Here is a 21,037-nt window from a genome sequence, read left to right on the forward strand (position 1 = left end):
TCACTATGTACACAGCACCCCTATGGAACCAACAGCTGTGAGACAAGCACACATTAAGCCTGAAGGCTCTCTGTGACTATTTTTCATTACACAACCTGATTTTGCAATTAAAGCACGCACCCAGAGTATTGGATTCATTAAATCCGAACATGAATAATTTACATACTACATATTCCCACTGTATCCCTCATGTGGTCCTTTTCCCAGTTTACTGTATTTCTTTCAGACATGTACGAATAGCATTCGTGACAAAGTGTGCTATGTTTGAATGACTTACGCTTTATTTGCATGTCGCTTGGTACAAATGGCACTAGACTATCAGCTCTGTTACATAATGACACTTTATCTTAACCATGCAATTCAAAACCCCTCTAAAACCAGTCTATGACCAGTCTGGGAGACAACCAGCAGCTGGTTTTAGCTGTTCTTTCAGCAGGGGCGCAGTCAACATACAGTATTACAATGTTGCATCCAATACGTTGTTTTCCGCTTTGATGTCCGCATGCTCCAAACCATTTGTTTTCTGCTCTACTTACATACTGTGGTCTGCCTGGAGTTGTTCAGCATTATATTCCTGTAGCGTCCCCTCCGCAGTGCCCCAGGCAGTACTCGCTGTCAATGCCAGGGCCTAATTAAGACAGCGATTCTTTGTGCATATGCACACGCCTGGGTCATCTACATTCAGCAAATCCTTTTGGGAAGAGAATACAGTAACTTAACAGGTCATACTGTACATGCATTATATGTTAACATTATAGGGATAGTTCACCCAAACATAAAATTTCTGTCATCGTTTACTCACCTTCAATAAATGTCTTTGTTCTGATGAACACAGAGAAAGATATTTGGAAGAATGCTTGCAACCAAACAGTTCTTGGCCACCATTGACTACAAAATTACGCTATGCTACTTTTTTCTTTTGTTGAACACTAAAGAAGATATTTTGAAGAATGTAGGACAGCAAACAGTTCTGGGACACTATTGACTGGCATTGTAATTTTTCCTGCTATGGTAGTCAATGGGGTCCAAAAACTGTTTAGTTAAAAGCATTCATCCAAATATCTTTCTTTGTTCAACCAAACAAAGAAATTTATACAGATGTGGAACAACTAGAGAGTGAGTAATTCATGACAGAATTTTCATTTTTGGGTGAACTATTTGGGTGATTTTATATTAGACGTATTTTATATTATATATTTTACATTCATTTTTATTATTATTTGTTAAATGAATAAAATAAATAAGGAAAATAAATGGTGCAAGAGAAATGTATTATATAAAAGCCTTATTGTAAGGTTACCATGTTTCTTTTTTGCAAATTGTGTCTGAGATGGCGATCCAACTAAACGAATGATAAAAATGCTATTGAATTATTGATCATGCTCTAATGTATGGTGTAGCAAATGATGTCCCATGTATTGATAACATCCTCTGACGCTCTTTTGTTCTTGTATGCCTCAGCCAAGATTTCGCTTTTGTGGAGAGTATTGACAGAGTACAATAAAAATGCTTTATCTTTCTTGGTTTTGTAGTTGCATCGTTTTTACAAATGCACAAACTCAAGCGTACTTACAAAAGACATGTTCTTGGCATCTGCACCATCAAACAGATATGTTATGCATACTGTGAGTCCAGAATGGGTTATATTCTTGGAAGCATTTCAAACCAATATACACAAATGCGTATGTGCGTTGCATGCCACTTCAAGGGACTGAAATGCAAATAAACTAAACTGGTTCATTTAAACCACAATAAAAACAACATTATACATATAAAAGCATGCAATGTTGCCATGGTAAACTACTTTGTTAGGTTAATAAATAGACTATTTATATTCTGCTACAAATTACAGCAAAATTATTGTTTAAAATCTGACATCATTGTCTAGATTAAACTAGGCTGATGGTACTGCAGTATACAAATACATATAAAATACACAAATTACTATTTTAATAAACATTACTTAATGATCATTTAAGAAATCTGTAATGTAATAATGAATGATTGAAATTTAGATTTCTATATTGGGATTTAAATTGTTGGTTGGTTGAGAATCTGCACTGTAAAACTTTACTGTCATTTCGCAGCAGGTTTGCCAGTAGCTTACTGTAGATTTAATGTACAATTTTGTTTTAAGCATAAATTTACCTAGTTTACATATTTTCATAAAACAAGACTAAATATCTTGGGTCACATTTCTTGTTATGTAAATGTATCGTAATGTAAGAAGTTTTCAATATTTTTACAGAAAACAAGAGAAAAATGCTTAGGAAGAATGTCATTTTTTGCAGTGTTGCTGTGCTAATGCCAGACTCTTCTTGTTCATTTTGAATCTCAAAAGTCAAAGTGTTTTAATTTTGAAGTAATTGAAAACAGTACTATTGGAAAGTATATTAAGTAGTAATTAAATCTGCAGTAAGTTGCAGGCAAACCTGCTGCAAAAACTACAGCAAAGTTTTACAGTGTGGGTATAAAGACTGAAAGGCTTTGTGAATTTATATTTGGTTGGGACCCCCACAATGAGTCAAATGTAAGCCACTTTAGAATTTCACAGCATCCTACAGTGGGCAACATCTCTCCTGCTGTTATGAGAAAATGATTCGTATCTCCTTCCTTCATGACTTTATTAATAACCTGCCAAGATAAATGTTAATTTAGGCATAACATAACACAACACAAAACATACAACACAACATCCTGCATAACATCGATACGTCTTGATCTTAATCTTGATCTCCCAGTGTACAGTATGGTGCCAAAAGCGCTATAGAAATCTATCAGGGGTTTTTTTGCTGTGAAAGCTTAAAAAGAGAAGATACACCCCTTATTCATCACTGAACCATGTGCATCTTGATAGTTGTGACAGCATGCAGTCTAGGAATTTGCTGTACTTTCATCTATGCAGCCAGTATTTCGTAATCTCCCCGTATCCAGTTCATACTCAACCTTAAAATATTCACCACAATTTAAAAGATAAGACCGGTGTGACGAGGGAGGCGGGACGAGAGCCGTGAGGGAACGACGCGAGGCCGGTGGCGAGTGATAATGAGTGTCAGCTGTGCGTTACACCGGTCTCGCATCTCTCACGGAGGAGCTCCGGAAGCATAAGAGGAGGAGCGACAGGAAGGCACGACGAGAGAGGACCAGGCATGGACATTGTGTTTTAGTTATGTTTATGCCTTTTACTTTGGTTTTGTTGTTTGTTTATTGCATTAAAAAGTTTATTTAATGTTCGCCGGTTCCCGCCTCCTTCCTCCCTTACTTTGAACATTGCTACATTGGTGCCGAAACCCGGGAGGAAGGAGGCGGGAACCGGCGAACATTAATAAACTTTTTAATTTAGACATTTCATTACTGTTCGTGATTTTAAATTGAGAGCTGTGAATCTTAAATTGATAAAATCAAACACAATAGATATGAACTAAATGCTGCCTTTCTGAAGCCCTTAACAATATGCAAAGAAACATTTGAGATGAAATGAGATGTTTGATTTTAGAAAAGATGTGCAAATTCATAATCACACGTGAAGATATGTTAAGTCACTGTGGATGAAGGTTTGCCATTATGGAATAAGGTACTGGAGATATTATATTTTCTGATTTGACAGTCAGCCCTGATTTAAAAATCTTGTAAATGTTTTTTTTTGAGAAAGTGAGCTTTGTCTTTCTGGTAACACATACAGGTATATATGAGTTCCCATTTTTCTCATGCTCATCGTTTTCTGGTGCTCAAAAGTGCGATGTGCTGGTGTCGCTCAGGCCAGAGTCGCTGGCGGTATGTATACGCACAGTCAAGCCCTTAACAATATGCAAAGAAACTCTAACCAGATACTTTACTAACTGGTGTAGCGGTGATGAGATGTTTTAGTGGAGATTTTTCAGCTAACAAGTGCAAATTCATCACAGTAATCATATCTGAATAGATCTTAATTCACTGTTCATGAAGTTTTGCCATTATAAATCAAGAGACTGCAGATTTTCACATAGGACAGTATCCAGATCATGCGGTTCTGCTTCAAAATTCTTGGAAATATGTGATTTGAGAAAGTAAGCTTCCTCTTGCTGGTGGCACGTACAGGTAGACTGAATGTGGAGCACGCCCTACTCATCCATAAGAACTAGGCCTGCACTTAAAAGAGGACACCAGTTTATTTTGGACCTGGGCAGGAGATTCATTATTCTCTTGAAGATAGTTGCAATAGTTAATTAGACACGTCCAGCAGTCACTGTATCTAGAAGTTTCTTTTTAATAATAATAATAATGGATTTTATTTGATGGTGTCTTTCAAAACACCCAAGGTCACCTCACAGCCGTCAAAGAGAAAAATAAGAATATATATATACACAGATCACTGCACGGGACAAACCATGTAACAAACACTTAGCATACACAAATAAATTGCAGTAAGAATTACGTAAAACAAATTAGAGATCAGACGGAAATTATCTAGGTTAGAGGGATCAACCCATGGTTTCTTAAGTATAGGTATAATAATAGCAGATTTGAGAGATGAAGGTACAGAACCAGAGACAAGTGAAGAATGGACAATTTTAGTGATCAATGGCAACAGAGCAGGTAAACAAACTTTAACTAAGGAAGTAGGTAGGGGGTCAAATTGACATGTCGAAGATTTAGATTTACTTATCAGGCACATTATCTCAATGGTAGTAGGTAGTGTAAAGGTAGAAAGCACAGAATGAGGAGGTGGATGAAAAATGAATTGACTTGACTCAGGGCGAGGGGTACTAGTGAGTAATTGTTGATGAATATTTCTAACCTTTGACTCAAAAAAGGTAATCGCAAAGGTCATTGGAATAGCCATCAGATGGCAAAGGATCCAGGGGTCTCAAAATATTGTTTACAACTGAGAAAAGAGACCTGGAGTTCCCATTGTCAGCTCCAATAATGTTTTTAATGTCAGTCTGGTTTAGTCTTAGATGTTCATAGTGGTTGAATTCCAGAAAATTTGAGCATTTACATATTTGTGGATTTAATAAAATGAATCATAGATTTTGCATTTCGGTGGACCCATAGCTGTGTCAATGCATAAACAAAGCTGTTTTATAGTTATATCACAAATAAACACATCGCATGCATACTTCAGCACATGGTCACTGCTGTGAAAGCATGCTGCGATGGCACATTTATCCTTAAGCAAACACATAAGATTTGAGGTCAAAGGTGTGGAATGTAAAGCTGTAGAATGTAAACTTTCAGATTTAAATGTTACGGTTTTGCAACTTGCAGTGGATTGGTTTAAGAACATTACTTTAAGAACCTTAAGGCATGGGCCTATTTATGGTCCATGTCAAATAAAAGGCTAAACATTTTCTTGCTTTTAAGGCGTTTACAGTTTGTTGTATTATTCATACATAAAATGGGTTCATATGTGCCTTTTGGCACTTCTGAACACGTTCATCACGTTCACAAGGTCTATAGAAAACAGTCAACGCAACATAAGGCAATTCTTATGTGCTTCCAAAATAGGTTAAAGAAATTGCTATAACATTTATATAGAATCAAATTAAATTAAATGTTATATCAGAATGTTCATGCGCAGTCCTGAAATGCACATTTTATGTGAAATGCCAAATATGGGTTAAAAATAATGAACTTAAATAACTAGGTTTAGGGTTTACGCTAACCTTTACACCTATCAATCTGATATTTAAGGACTCACCGATACACTCTTTTTGTTTAAGTTAAGCAATTTCTGTGTGGCTTGGCATGTAGTTGAATGTAAAAATGATCTTTTCCACCACCTAAGCATAATAACACATCATTATGTATATAATTTATCTTATAATGTGTAATTCACACAGTGTGGCTGAATCAAATTCACTCACATTAACATTTGTATACCGTATGTGTTGTATATACATCTGAATTATTGCTTGTGTTACAATTACATATAGTATATCAATATACATAAATCACATTTTCATAAACTTGTTTTGTGCAAAGAAGACTTATTTTTGTGCTAAAGGGTGATGTTTTTGTGCTCAGAAGACATTTTTATTGTGCTCAGAAGATATTTTTTATGCTCGGAAGATACAGTATCTTTCTTCTGTGCATGGACATTTTCCTCATTTGCAATGGACCTTTTTCTTTTGCTCGGGTACGTTTTGGACATTTTTCTTGTTCTCATAGGTGTGATGTGCTGGTGGTGTGGCTCAGGCTTTAAAACACTAATTTAGGTTGCCTTAGAAGTGGCCTTGATGTTGACCGGATGGCAGTGCTTACCGTAGGACTCCATTCCATAGGCACTTCAAACACAATGAGGTTGCTGAAGAAGTGGTTTGGATGATGTTATTGCAGGAATCCATTCCATAAAATCGTCCTCATCCACTGCCATTGATACCTTATCTGGAAGTTGTACTGTAGCCAGAAACCACGCTGTCCTGTGGCCTTCACCTTGCGCCTCTTTTTCGCCTTCAGAACAGCACCGAGCCTTGATCCACTCGAAGATGAGCTGCAAGCTTTTTTTAAATGAAGCCTTGTCAAACTGCACAGAGAAAGTAAAAACCTGACTGCACCCGTCAACTGTCAGACAAACACTACAGCATTAATTGATTCTACAGCCCCTTAACAGAGGCAGCATTTTGACGTGTTTCAGAGATCTTTTGCTTTGTTATTTTCCTGCGACTAACTAATATAAAATGTACATTTATGTTATAAGAGCGTGTGAAATAACATAATTTCTTATTTTGCTTAAAGTGATAGTTCACCCAAAAATGAAAATTCTGTCATCAGTTAGGCTATCTTTATGTCTTTCTTTGATATTATTTTAAAGAATGTTGTTAACCGGCCCCCATTTACTTGCATTGGTTTTGTGTCCATTCAATAGAAGTGAATGGGGACCAGCGCTGTTCAGTTACCAACTTTCTTCAAAATATCTTCTTTTGTGTTCTGCGGAAGAAAAAAAGTCATAAAGGTTTGAAATGACAAGAGGGTGAGTAAATGACGACCGATTTTTTTTCCATTTTTGGGTGAACCATCACTTTATTCCATCACTGGATTATTAACTTCCTGTCGAACAGGCAGCAGCTAGTGAGGTTGGGAAATTTTAAATCCAGCACATGTACCATCAGCACCGGAGCTCCTCAAGGATGTGTTCTTTCTCCACTGCTATATTCACTCTACACAAACGAATGCACCTCTACAGACCCTTCTGTCAAACTCCTGAAGTTTGCAGATGACACCACAGTCATTGGCCTTATTCAAGACGGTGATGAATCTGCCTACAGAAAGGAGGTTGCTCAGCTGGCTGCCTGGTGTAGTCAAAACAACCTAGAGCTGAATGCATTCAAGACAGTGGAGATGATAGTGGATTTCAGAAGGAACCCTCCATCACTTCCTCCCCTCACCATCCTGGACAGCACTGTGGATACTGTGGAGTCATTCAGGTTCCTGGGCTCCACCATCTCTCAGGACCTGAAGTGGGAGTCCCACATAGACTCCATTGTAAAGAAGGCCCAGCAGAGGTTATACTTCCTCCGTCAATTGAGGAAGTTCAACCTACCACAGGAGCTACTGACCCAGTTCTACTCAGTGGTCATCGAATCTGTTCTGTGCACTTCAATTACTGTTTGGTATGGCTCGGCCACCAAATCAGACCTACGAAGACTACAACGGACAGTTCGTAGTGCTGAGAAAATTATTGGTGCTCCTCTGCCCACACTTCAGGACCTGTACGATTCCAGAGTGAAAAACAGGGCAAGAAAAATCATCATTGACTCCACACACCCAGCACACAAACTCTTTGATCTGCTGCCCTCTGGCCGGCGCTTTAGAGCACCAAACACCAGGACTTCCAGACACAGAAGCAGCTTCTTCCCCCAGGCAATCTCCCTCCTAAACAGATAACTGCTCCTTAAGAGCAATATTCCACTTCCACTACTCCTATAGTGTGCACTATAGTGCCTTATTATATCTACATCTTATGTATACATGTATATAACACTACCTCTACTTACTAAATTATCCATTTGCACAAGTGTACATACAATCTGTTAATATGTTTATTCTACTATATACTACCCTGTACAATGTCTCTTATATGTTATTATCCCCCATTTTCTGTAAAATAGTCTTTATTTTATATATGCACAATTTAGAATCTTTTAGACTGTAAATCGTATTATATTGTATTGTCATTGTGTTGAATGTCTGTACTAGAAGCTTCCAACACCAAAGAAAATTCCTTGTGTGTGCAAGCACACTTGGCAATAAAGCTCTTCTGATTCTGATTCTGATTCTGATTTAATGATTGGCTACCATATTTTTATTATATGCATGAAATGAAAAACAACCATTTTCATACATCATACGAAATTCCAATTCAAATTAGGTTAAAGTTATTGCTGTCAAGCAAATACGCAAGCATGCGTTTCTGTGGTCCTGACTGAATGACTATTAAAACGGATTATTTAAAAGACCAGACAAAAATAAACTAATAAACGTACATATATATCGAAATACAAATATTGTTATGTTCTGTACCAACGAACAATAAATTGTATTTTATAACTTCCACGATAAATATATTGTACTGTATTTCTTTTACCCTTGTGGTTTGCAAACTGATTTGACAGCGAATCATGGCTTTCCTTTCAGGCCAGAGCCTCACTTCAATGGCAGGTGCTAATTGGATGGCATGTCTCGCGTAATAGCTCTGGGTAAGTGGGGCCCTTCGCTCGCCATTACGGCTCAAGTGTCCCATAGACTCTCACAGGCTTTTACAGTATATCGTAGCCATAATGGCGCTGGGTTACACATGCAACACGGGGCTGTTTATTTGGTTGGACGTCAGTGTCTTCCTCTCCTCTCCTGATTGGCTACGTGTATTCAGCCTCAGAAAGTGATTGGTCCAAACGCCCTTCAGTCACAGGAAGAACAGACGGGTACCCAAGACGGCAGAGTTGCGCGTGTGCCTTCCCAGGTCCTGGCAGCACCATCCCGCTGGGGGTGAGGACACTGGCCGCTTATTTCACGAACACTGGATGTTTTTATTTTGATTTCTTCCTCATTTTCTTGGCTGGATAGGATATACATGTCCACGCTATTAAACGCGAGACGACAGCAAGCCGGCGAACGAGCACAGTATCGATGGAGAAAATAAGTTGATCGGCTTCGGAAGAATGTTTTCCTCGTTCCTGGAAAAGGGATTGCTCAGATCAGCGTGATGGGTGTATCGAGAACACAGGAGCGTCGGGGATTTTGACTTTTGGAGAGGATCTGGAGATATACATCTACAGCTTAAGGGTTTTCGAGTGCAACAAAAAGGGAAAACACTTGCACGGAGCGCCATACTGCAAAGAAAGAAGCTTCCCGGATCGATACTGTGTAGCAATCTGCTCGCGCTCCGCAACATCGAGTTGCTCATACGGGAGATTTTTTTGGATTCGATTTTTAAATCGGTTTCATGTTAAGCAAGTTAGCTGGCGAGCGAGGATCAAGTCGGCAACAGTGGCCTGATTGATATCCGCGTAACTTCTGCAAACTGCATGCAGCCCTGGCGGTGGAAATGGGGCTGGATCAACCCAAAATGGCAAATATGAAGAAATGTAAAAGATGAATGTTGCATCTCCCACGTAACCTGCAGCATTCACAAATTTCCCTTTCCGCGTAATAGAGGGGGAAATAAGCCCGAGTTTCGAGCGAAGCAAGGTGCTCCCTTATGTCTCCAACATGAGGGAGATTTAAGGCCGTGTAGATATTATTTATTATGGGGGGAGCGGGGTTTTTTTCGGTCGCGTCAACATTTTGATTTAATCTCTCTGTTATTTTTACTTTTCTTTTGTTTTCTCTCAGCGATAGGTTTTATTGGATGTGCGATTGTGTTTTATTTGCTGCTGGTTTAAACGTTTTAAAACGAGAAAGATCTTCGGAAGTAGGTCAGATCAAAGAAAAGATAAGGCTGGAGAGTAGTTGGCTGGATGATCTTTTGTCATGCTAGCATGACACCTTTCCATACTTATCCTAACATACGCCGGACATCTATGCTTTGATTTTACTAATCGTTTGGCTAAATGACAGCTAAATGAGAGTTTGACCACCGCCGCTTATCTTGACAGCCTCCATCTCGCCGCCGTCTGATCTTGTTTGGAGTCCCATTTTTTTTGCTTCTCCTCCGTCATTGCTTTGTTTTTGTTTTTACCGCCTCTCGTTTTCGGGCTGTTGAGTGAGTGAATGGCTCTGTGCGGAACGACGGCTTCCAATGCCGCGAAAATGATGGCTGCATACAACGGCGGCACCTCGGCGGTGGCAGCGCATCACCCGCACCATCACCACCAGCTACCCCATCTCCCGCCACCCGCCCACCTCCACCATCATCATCACCCGGGCCAGCATCACCTCCAGCACCCCGGTTCGGCCGCCGCCGTGCACCCCGTGCAGCAGCACGCTTCCACGGCCGCAGCTGCCGCCGCTGCCGCCGCTGCGGCAGTGATGCTGAACCCGAGCCAGCAGCAGCCGTACTTCCCCTCGCCCGCACCCGGTCAAGCTCCGGGGCCGGCGGCCGCTGCAGCTCCAGCGCAAGTTCAAGCCGCCGCCGCGGCCGCTGTGAAGGCGCATCACCACCACCATCATCAGCAGCACTCGCATCACTTACAACAGCATCTGGATATTGAGCCGGACAGACCTATCGGATACGGAGCTTTCGGTGTTGTTTGGTGAGTGAAACATTTTGAACAAACCCGAAACATTGTATTTGTGTTAATATGAAGGTTTACGCGTATGACGTTTGTTGGTGACTTTTCTAGTTTGTTTCAAAAGCATGTCATAGTACAAGTCTTTCTCCTGCCAGATTTGCTAGGAAAAAGAGGCACTGTGTTTCAGATACCCGTGTGACAGTTCAAGGGGAATGAGGAACAGCTTTTGGCAAAGCATCTGAAATATACACTAAGAGAACATCACTCTGCTTAAGGGATGAGTTGACTTAAATGCTCAAGATTTACTTCACCATATAGTTTGAGTGTCTTGAGAATAGTGTGTTTACTTTGGTCCGTGTTAAAACTCACAGACGTTGAACCTTGAACTACAAACTGTCAGTCAGATGGCTAGACTTTAGATGTTTGTGGTTGAATCGTTTCTGGAAATTTTTATGTCTTCTGTGGAAGACACAAGAAAGGCAGTTAAACGCTGTGCTTTGCTGTGGTCTACATGCAAACGCTAACAAGTTGAGTAATATGTGTAATACTAAGGAAGGAGAGAATGGGTTCTCAGAAAGAGTTCCTCGCAACTCTGAGGAAATGCAATATGCTTTCAGCACACACCCTTCTTTCATGAAGGACCTGTCCCGTCATGGCTTCTCTTTAGAGGTTAATTTGAGGTGGCGGGGGTTGAATGTCATTTTTGGAGACAGGCAAGATGGGTTAGTGCGATGAATTTTATTCTGTAATAATCTAGGATAACCGTTAAGTTAACATTGAATGGTATTTGCGAACAGCTTGGCATGTTCTTGTAGATCAGTTGGTACTAGGACACTGTGAAAGCAGCTCAAAGGTCATGAGTTGAATTTTCAGGGGACACAAATTCTGATATACTGTATTGTTTTCCTTGAACGCCTGGTAAGTGGCTTTGGATAAAAGCATAAATGTAAATGTATAAAGAAGGAAAGCAGTAGGAGGAATTATAAATGTTTATGTTGTCAACTCGCCCTCATATTACAGTTACTGTCTTATGTACTATAGCATAAGACCTTGAGCTTATTTCATGGACCAAGGTCTTTCTCTTGTGACATAAAGCCAGCCACTTGTGTGTTTATTGACAATAGACTCACCTGTATCGGGGGCCTGAACAGGGGCAACAAAACTAAGGGGAGCTTTGGCCACCCAGCCTACCTCTGCCCATGTAATCTTAGCCTGACCTTTCCTCAAAACCGCTTCCTGTTGCTCATTGTCTGCTTTTAATCTGCTCTCTTGCCCGCTGATATATTTATAGCTGTCTTCCAGAGGCTCAGCCATAGAGGAATACTCTTCCAGGTTTTTCCCCCTCTGAGAGAAGGGCAAAGGGTGGGCAGAATGATACAAGGAACACACACTACTAGCTCACTAACTAGCCATAGTTAAATATTGTTAATGTGCTGTGTTATACCCTATTCATATATCCAAACAGACACTCAGCTGGGAGCCGGTGGCCAAAGAGGCAAAGACATAAAGAGAACGATTTGAAAGAGGAGCAGAGTTAGATCGGTCTTTGTGTTATCTATTGAGTGGCACTTTTGGATGGTGTTCTGTAGTGTAGTTAGTGCCCTTTCAAGCGCGCAGCTGCGAAGGTTTAGATAAATTGCCTTTGGCCCCGTTGCAGAGAGCGTGCAGGTCACATGCCTGGTTCTGTTTCATGAAGATTGTTTTAAACTACACAGAATTTATAGCGTGTTGAAATGATCTGCCTAATTTGAAAAAGCGTTTATGAAGTCCTTTAAAGATCGCAACAAGTAATGCTTCATGTAAGTAAACATATTGGGGTGAATTTGAAGACAGTGTTACAAGTTCAAATGACATTTTACTCTCTTTTGAGTGAAAATTAAAGCAAAATGAAACTTGATGGTTTATGCAAAATAGACGCTGTGTGTAATGAGCTTATTCTTGTCAACAGGCAAACTGCTGAGACTTATGCTTTCTGGGAAACAGTCATATTTGTTGCAAGCACTGGGCCTTGTATTGTATTTTTTATTACAAAAATTGTTTAAAGATGCAGTTTGTAACTTCTTTGCAGTAAAATATCCAAAAACCACTAGGCAAGTGTTATAGATTTTGTTCATTTGTGTACTTACAATATAATGTTTCCACCTTTTTGTAAATCGTGAGAAAATTGTCATTTTAACCAGTGACACGGGGTTACCAAGGAAAACGCTTCACTTGATAGGATTTTTCCTTTATGTCAGCTGCATGTGCGGAACACTTGTCAGGGAAGAAAAGGCAACATGTTTTTGAGCACATTCACACCCCGCTGTAATTCAGGTAAAAATATTCTCTGAATGCGCCACGTGAAACATTTTTGATTAATGTGTGAGAGAGAGAGACAGTTTGACTTCATTAAGAATGATCGGAATATGACATCAATGTTCCGTGAGTGCGTTTTAAAAGCATATGGCAGGGGTCACCAACTAGCGGACTCCGGTCCGAATGCGGACCGCGAGATGCGTCCGTCCGGACCTCAAAGCCTTTTGACATAATAAATAAATGAACGCCACATTATATTCTAATGCAACCAAATTTATACCAGGCACATCAAGGTCCGCTCAGTAGCAGTTAACGGCGCCACGGACAGTTAACATATGCGGCGCGCACTGTTGCTACGTTCAGACATCGATGAGTGAAGAGAGCCGAGACATAAGGCTTGTTCGACTTGATGCGGCGTCGAAGATCCGGATGACATCAAAGTACCGCGAGAGCGATTCGAAAAATGATAAATAGTTTGCTTTCGAATCGCTCTCGCGGTACTTTGATGTCATCCGCCTGTCGGATCTTGCGCCGCCGCATCAAGTCGAACAAGCCTTATGTCTCGGCTCTCTTCACTCATCAACGTCTGAACGTGAAGAAGAAACTTGCCCGCAGCAGTCCAAGGTAAGGACACGGAAAATAGATTAGCTCAAAGCCCAGTAGTAGCGATCTACACGGGTCCTCCCTCACTCACTTACCGCCCAACAACGAGCCTATGAATGTTCCCTAAGAATACAGTGGATCTTAGGAAAACATAACAAGCCCTTTACTGATGGGAAAATAGTGAAAGAGTGCATGGAGGCTGCGTGTGAAACACTTTTAGAAGGAAAATAAAGACATGAACTAAAAGAAAATATTAAACAAACCCCCCTTTCAGCTGCAACAGCCACAAGAAGAGCTGAAATGTTATCAGAGGATGTTCAGTCACAACTTGATGCTGCTATTTGTTAATCTCAGTTCAGCAGAAAACAACACTTTAGTATTCTTTAAAAGTTGTTAATGTTGAAATGAATGTATATTCAGTGCAGGTTTAGAGATTAGGGCATTTTGCACATTTTCCTTCATTATATTGTTGTCAGACATTGTAATGCCGTCGTATAGATATGAAAAGACATGTTTATTTCTTTGGTCTGCCAAAAACCACAAATTCATGTTTTTAGGTATTTAATTGTCCGGACCTCGGCTGGTAAGGAGGGTTCGTTTACTGGACCTCAAGCGATTTTAGTTGAAGACTCCTGGCATATGGAGCAGTCTGTCCCGCGATGCTTTTGTGCTGTTCAGTCTGCGCAACACCGAATGAAGTCAAACACACACTTTAGTTTGGAGACAGAGGGAGTGCACAAGCTCTCTGCTTGCTCTTTCCCACACTAATCACAAGTGCGTCGTTCACTATGCATAAATCACATTAAATGTTAAAGTAAACCTTCGGTGGGGCAAAAATTCGTTTTACGCACTCGCAATTTTACCTTGCACGTTATAAAAAAATGATCGCATTTGCGAGCATTTTGGTCGCAGTCTAGAGCCCTGATTATCAATATAAATTAATATAAATATCACCCAAAAGTTGCCTTCATGTAACATTTATAATCGTCACTCATTATCATAAATGTAGAATGATTGTCTTTAGATGTCTGTGTAGTATTTATGTAAAGGTCATAATGGCATAACCGTCTTTGCCTTGATACTGAGCCAAAAGGTTTATTTTGAAACCCATTGGACCTCATATACTGTTTGTGCTTGTAGTTTGAGATTGACTCATGGTGCATGCAAACAAAGTTACGGGAAACAGAAGCATTAAATGCTAAACCGCAGTAATTTTAGAAGCCTTCAGTTGACTGTGATGCCTCATTTGTGGGTTCTGGGAATTCCGTGTGTATTATGTTTAGTGTGCCTTATTAATGTGACATTTTGTGACCGATTGGGAGAACTAAAAGGAAGGCCAAGGTAAGGATGCAGTTGTGGCCATTTCTAGGTTGTGTTCTTGCCTCATTATTTTGACAGAACTTATGTTGTCTTGTCCCCACTTGCATATAATTTGTGCATGAAATAATTTGCATGCTATTCCCCTCTCTGTTGCCAACAGTTTGGTTGTATTTCTAATAACAATACAAATCGCAAAAACAGATTTGGCCTGTTCAACCTGCGTCCCACAGGCCTCCTGCTGCTCAAACCTGATCCAAAAACAGAGACTTACTAGATAACATTATCTCTATCTTAATCACAACCCTCATGACCGACTTGTATTAACACGTGCATGAGCCTCAGTCGTGAGCCATTAAGGGTCAGCTCGGATAAAGATGACATTCCAGACGCATGTGTTCTCATGTCATGTGTCCAGTATAATAATTGTTTACCATTGGGGTAAGACCAGTATGGCCAGCTAAAGGAGAAATGGGTTGAACTATGTCTGCCAAGTGCCCCCATCGTCCCCCTGTCTCTCTGGGTAGATGCATGGCTTTGCACCGGAATGTAGCCGAGGCTTTCCTGCCCATTAAATCGTCAGTCTGCCTCTGTTGTATTGGCGGTTTGATCTGTGCAGGGAATGTTAGTGTGGTCAAGGACAGCTTGACTTCAATGTAATGTTCTTAGGATCTCGCCTGGCAGATTGGTGCTTGGTTTTGCGTGCACCAAGAAGAAATGCTGTCTCTCTTTGTCGCAGCATGGTGTCATTGAACATCTAAATGCTGAGTGTTTTCAGTGTTCTGGTTTGTTGTTTAACATCATTATTTTTTATAATGCTGGATGATTATCTATTGAATACAATAATTCAAGATGGGATTTAAACCTGGAAATCAACAATGAGGTTTATGACTTATATTTAATATATGAAATATTTCAAGCTTGAGTGGGTGAATATTGTCATTGAAGCAAAAGGAAGCAGAACAAATTCTGAAGTTCATTCATCCTTCACAAATTGTAATGTTGATAATGTGCAGAACTAACGTATGATTAAAAACAGCCATTAGTCAATGTTGATTAGATCCTGTCAATCAAAGTGAAGATTAAAGTGGTTCCAAACTGAATACACTATTACATTAGTGCGTCGTTTGAATAAAAATAGTGTTTGTGTTTTTTTCATGACATGGAACTGCTTTTAGATTCGTGCATAAAGGTATTGATGAATAAAATGGTTTATTGGTAGGATGCATTGTCAGGGAATGACATCGTATTGGCACTTTTCAGATAAACAACATCCACAAACATAAAGGTTAGACATCTAACTTGAAAAATAATAAAATAATATTAAGGCTTGAATTGCAAAAGGTCCGCAGACATCCACATCTGAAAATTTCACACTTTTGAAGCTATAGGAAAATGTGAGGTAGCAGCAGGTGCTGTTGATAGAATAAGTAATTTATTACTGTCCTCATTGTAAATGTAAAATTTAAATAAAATGTGAATTATTGAAGTTTGATCTATTTCTTTTTAGAGAGAGGAACCCCATTCTTTTCTTTTCTACCAATTCGTTTGATGTGCTGTAAAGTTAAATTTATCATTCAATTTGTCATGCAGAGTATGTTTGACCTAGTGTGATCAATAGCAGCATTAAACTGAAACTTTCTTTGATTTTTCCTTTTATCAGAATCCCTTTACATGTTATCTCGAACTGAATAGTACAGTTATTTATAATTATACCTGTATCTGAATCATTACATGATTGTAGAATAGTTTTCAGCATTCGCTTTTTGAACTACCAGCCAGTGGATTTGCTGTTGTTTATTTATTTATAGGAGCATTATAATGGCAGGCAGCCTGGTGCTCTTATGCCCTGAACTTGAAAGGGCTCACAGACGGGACTATGGAATGATTTTGTAGACTGAATTCAAAAGGAATTGCAAATTCCGTCACTTCCCCATACAAACACGCCCCATTGTATAAGCCCACCCCCGCCATTGATTGACAGGTTTCTGTACAAGTCAGAGGAAACGCAAATGCAAAAGGATTTGCGATTTCATTTGAGTTTTGGCAGGCTTAATACGTGACGTGAGTGAAATAGCATATGGGGAATTGCTATTGCGATTTAAATATGGCAGGGTCGTAACTCGTAAAACAGAGGTAATTCATTTGCAAATAGGCTTTGCTTTTCCTTTTGAAATTTGGCAGACATTGTACGTTCGCGTAAATGCAAATGCAAACGGTTTGCATTTGTGTTTGAATTATGTCACAATTTTAACACGAACAAATAGAAAACGCATTTGCAAATGCAGTTTGAAATTCCTTTTGAAATCAGTCCGCGAAATCATTCTATACGGGACAGTTTTTTTTACAACCACAACAGTCAAAAGCAGCTCTTAAGAGGCTCTGGGTTTGGCAAATGCACAGGCCAAGCAGAGAAATGGCTTACCTTTGAAGTGAAAGCGTTTAAGAGTGGGTCTGTTAACCCTTTATTTACCGAACTGCTGCTAAGAATCATCAGACATCTCTGTTTATCTTTTCTTTCATCAAATAAAAGAAAGAAAAATAATTGCATAGCGGTTCTAAAGGTAGTATACTTTTTATTATTTTTGCCATTGTGACATTTTCATGACAAGTGGGATTGCTCCTGAATTCTTCTGTTTGCTGCAATTAACAATCACCTTTTCTGGACACTTTTATTAAAGCGTATTAGGCAAAAAGAGTATGTGCTGTTATTGCCTCTAAAACCATTCGTTTTGAATCCCTTGCAGTGTGACATTGTAAATATTTTGGATTTGGATTTGGATTTGGATTCAATTTATTGTCATTGCACATGTACAAGTACAAGGCAACGAAATGTGACCTCTGCATTTAACCCATCCAGAGAGTAGTGAACACACGTACCCCCGGAGCAGTGGGCAGCTATCACTACAGCGCCCGGGGAGCAAGTAGGGGTAAGGTGCCTTGCTCAAGGGCACCTCAGTTGTTACCCGCCGGCCCTGGGAATCGAACCGGCAACCTTCTGGTCATGAGTCCGACTCTCTAACCATTAGGCCACAACTGCCCCCCACACTGCCCTCTTTTAGTAGTAAAAATGTGTTCTTTTGTCACGTCACAAACAGGCTCTATGTTCTCCATTGCCAATATAGGACACATAATTTAATACATGGGATTCACTCGTTTTTTTCTGGTGTCATTTTTGACCCACTTTCTTTCAACTATATACATTTTATTTTTTCTTTCTGTTTCTGTATAGATTGAAACCAGTTTCCTGCGACATAACAAGGGGACTGTATTGTAAGGATGGGAGTAAGTTGGAGGATGTGGCACTTAGGGTGTATATATCACGGCACAAAATACATTGCAGTGTATGTATTGTAAAGCTACGGCATTTTTTATGTTTAAAACCCGAGTTACCAACAAGTGATGTACATCAACATGCAGTACATTTTAATGTTTTACTTTTTTAATTTAGTGTTTTTAATGCTTTAAAAAATATCTCTTATGGTTAAGCTTTTTATTTGTTTTTTACTTCGTTTAAAATTAGGGCTGCACGATAATTTATGGCGATACCACTAAATCCTATTGAAATCAAGCTGGCTGCGATATGCAATGTGTCGATATTTTTTTAATGCGTAGCTTGTCCGTGAAGCACGTCTCTGGGATCAGTAAGAAATGCTGCTCGATCTAAAAGCAGTGCGAGTTTGAGTCGCTTATAATGTGCATTTGAAAAAGCAACACCCGTCAAACATGATCATTATAAATATACTTTATTATCATTAAAATACCTGATGAGGCTTGAGTAACAGTGATAAAAAGATGTCCATAGGCATTTCCTAGATTCTAGAACGTGTTATGGTCTTCTTCTGCAGTGATTTGGTGTTTCCACACGAGAGCGCCCTCTGGCTTTCGGATGCAGCAGCATTTTCTCGTACTTCACTCAAAAGCTGTGCATAAATCACGTGATATTTATCGTCGGTTTATCGCGACAGCCCTAGTTAAAATGAAGTTTTTTATACTGCAAAGTATTGCTTTAACCACCTCGTGAATTAGTTACGAATTCCAAATCCAAATTTTTGATTTGATTTGAAATGATTATTGTTTTGTATGTAATTTTTTTTTCATTTCATTTATTGGTTAGATTTTGTTCAAAATATCATGATGCTATGGTATCTTGAACTGTATCGTGTATTATATCAAATCGTGAGCTAAGTGTTTGGTTACACCCCTTGTGGCAAGTGTATTGTGTTTGTGGAGCAGAATGGAGTCCGTCTGCTTTAGGTTTTAATATTGTGAAGACCACCTCTTCCTCTGAGGGCAGAACTGTTAATTAAAAAGCCCTCTGCTCAGACTGAACCATTCCATTTAGAGCGCTGACACCCCTGACTTTTCTATGTGCTTATTTATAGATGTCCTATTAGCTGCCCGCTCTGAATTCTGTATAGAAGCTACCTGAATTTCTTTAAAGCATGTGATATGGTTGAATGCAATAGAGATGATCTCCCTCAGACAGAATCATAAGGCGGAGCTTGCAGATTTGAATATAGAAGCAATTTCCACCAACAGGATACCTGCTATGGAATTTGACTATATCTTTGGCCGTCTGGTCTGGTTTGTATGCCATCCATTCAAAATAGAGATGGGTGCAACACACTCTGAGCTTAACCAGCGTTGTTTTCATACCCTTAAAAGTTCAGCTGTGGTGACTTCAAATGGTCAGAGGTCTTTGGGTCTGAAAGGAATGTTGAATTCCAGATGCTCTCATGGCATTTCAGGTAGGGATGCACCGAAATGAAAATTCTTGGCCGAAGCCGAATAAAAATTAAACACCTGGCCGAAGGCGGAATACATAACACCGAACACCGAACATGGCTTTTTGTATTTCTTCTATTTATTTAGCCAATTTTTTCACTATTGCATAAACTGAATGGACAAAATGCCTTTTAATATTTTGTCTTGCTTTTCAATATAATACAATATAACTTAAAATAAAATTGAGCAAAACAAGTAGGCTAAATTAAAACAAAAAAATGAGCCCTCTCACTTCTTGAATAGCATATATTAGGCCTATGACTGACTGCTGAAAGAATGTACTGTACTCTGTACCCCTACAACAAAACACTTAATTCAGTTCAGTTCAACTCAGTTCATGTCTCTCCTCCAAACTCCGCCCACAAAAGCTGACTGTCACTGTTCTCTCAGAAGGTGCACTCGTGGCCGGGATGCACAGAACATACTTTGAAGTTGTTTAGTACATGAAATTGTATCTCTCTCTCTCTCTCTCTCTCTCTCTCTCTCTCTCTCTCTCTCTCAATCGATCGCATCACGCTGTCAATCACTCTCTCTTGAACTGTGTGAACCTTCTCTTCTCACAGCAACATACACTGAATCTGTCTATGACTCGCGCTACAGAAAGAGAAAAAGAAGAGAAAAGGGAAGAGAAAAGGAAAGAAGAAGAAGAGAAAAAGAAAAAGAAAGAGAAAGAAAAAGAAAGAAAAAGAAGAGATAAAGAAAGAGAAAAAGAAAGAGAAAGAAGAGAAAGAGAAAGAAAAAGAAGAGAAAAGGGAAAAGGAAATAAAGAGAAAAAAAGAAAAGGAAGAGAAAAAGAAAGGAAAAGAAGTGAAAAAGAAGAGAAAAAGGAAGAGAAAAAGAAAGAAGAAGAAGAGAAAAAGAAAAAGAAAGAGAAAGAAAAAGAAGAGAAAATTAAAAAGAAAGGAAAGAAAAAGAAGAGAAAAAGAAGAGAAAAAGGAAGAGAAAAAGAAAAAGAAAAAGAAAGAGAAAGAAAGAAAAAGAAGAGAAAAAGGAAGAGAAAAGAAAGAGAAAAAAAGAAAAGGAAGAGAAAAAGAAAGGAAAAGAAGTGAAAAAGAAGAGAAAAAGGAGGAGAAAAAGAAAGAAGAAGAGAAAAAGAAAGAGAAAGAAAAAGAAGAGAAAATTAAAAAGAAAGAGAAAGAAAAAGAAGAGAAAAAGGAAGAGAAAAAGAAAAAGAAAGAGAAAGAAAAAAGAAAGAAAGAAAGAAAGAAAGAAAGAAAGAAAGAAAAAAGAAAGAAAGAAAGAAAGAAAGAAAGAAAGAAAGAAAGAAAGAAAGAAAGAAAGAAAGAAAGAAAGAAAGAAAGAAAGAAAGAAAGAAAGAAAGAAAAAAGAAAGAAAAAAAAAAGAAAGAAAAAAGAAAGAAAAAAGAAAGAAAAAAGAAAGAA

General features: G+C 39.1%; 1 protein-coding gene across 1 annotated transcript in view; it reads left to right on the forward strand.

Moving 5' to 3' along the window:
* The first annotated feature begins 8,905 nt into the window (after positions 1-8,905).
* Positions 8,906-21,037, forward strand: part of nlk2 (nemo-like kinase, type 2) — a 78,013-nt gene continuing 65,881 nt past the window's right edge. Inside the window, exon 1 of the mRNA XM_057350583.1 lies at positions 8,906-10,673. Coding sequence (XP_057206566.1) covers positions 10,192-10,673 — 482 coding nt within the window. The 5' untranslated portion in view covers positions 8,906-10,191. The remainder of the gene's footprint in view (positions 10,674-21,037) is intronic.

Source organism: Triplophysa rosa, linkage group LG14, assembly GCF_024868665.1.
Source record: "Triplophysa rosa linkage group LG14, Trosa_1v2, whole genome shotgun sequence".
Classification (NCBI taxonomy): Eukaryota; Metazoa; Chordata; class Actinopteri; order Cypriniformes; family Nemacheilidae; genus Triplophysa; species Triplophysa rosa.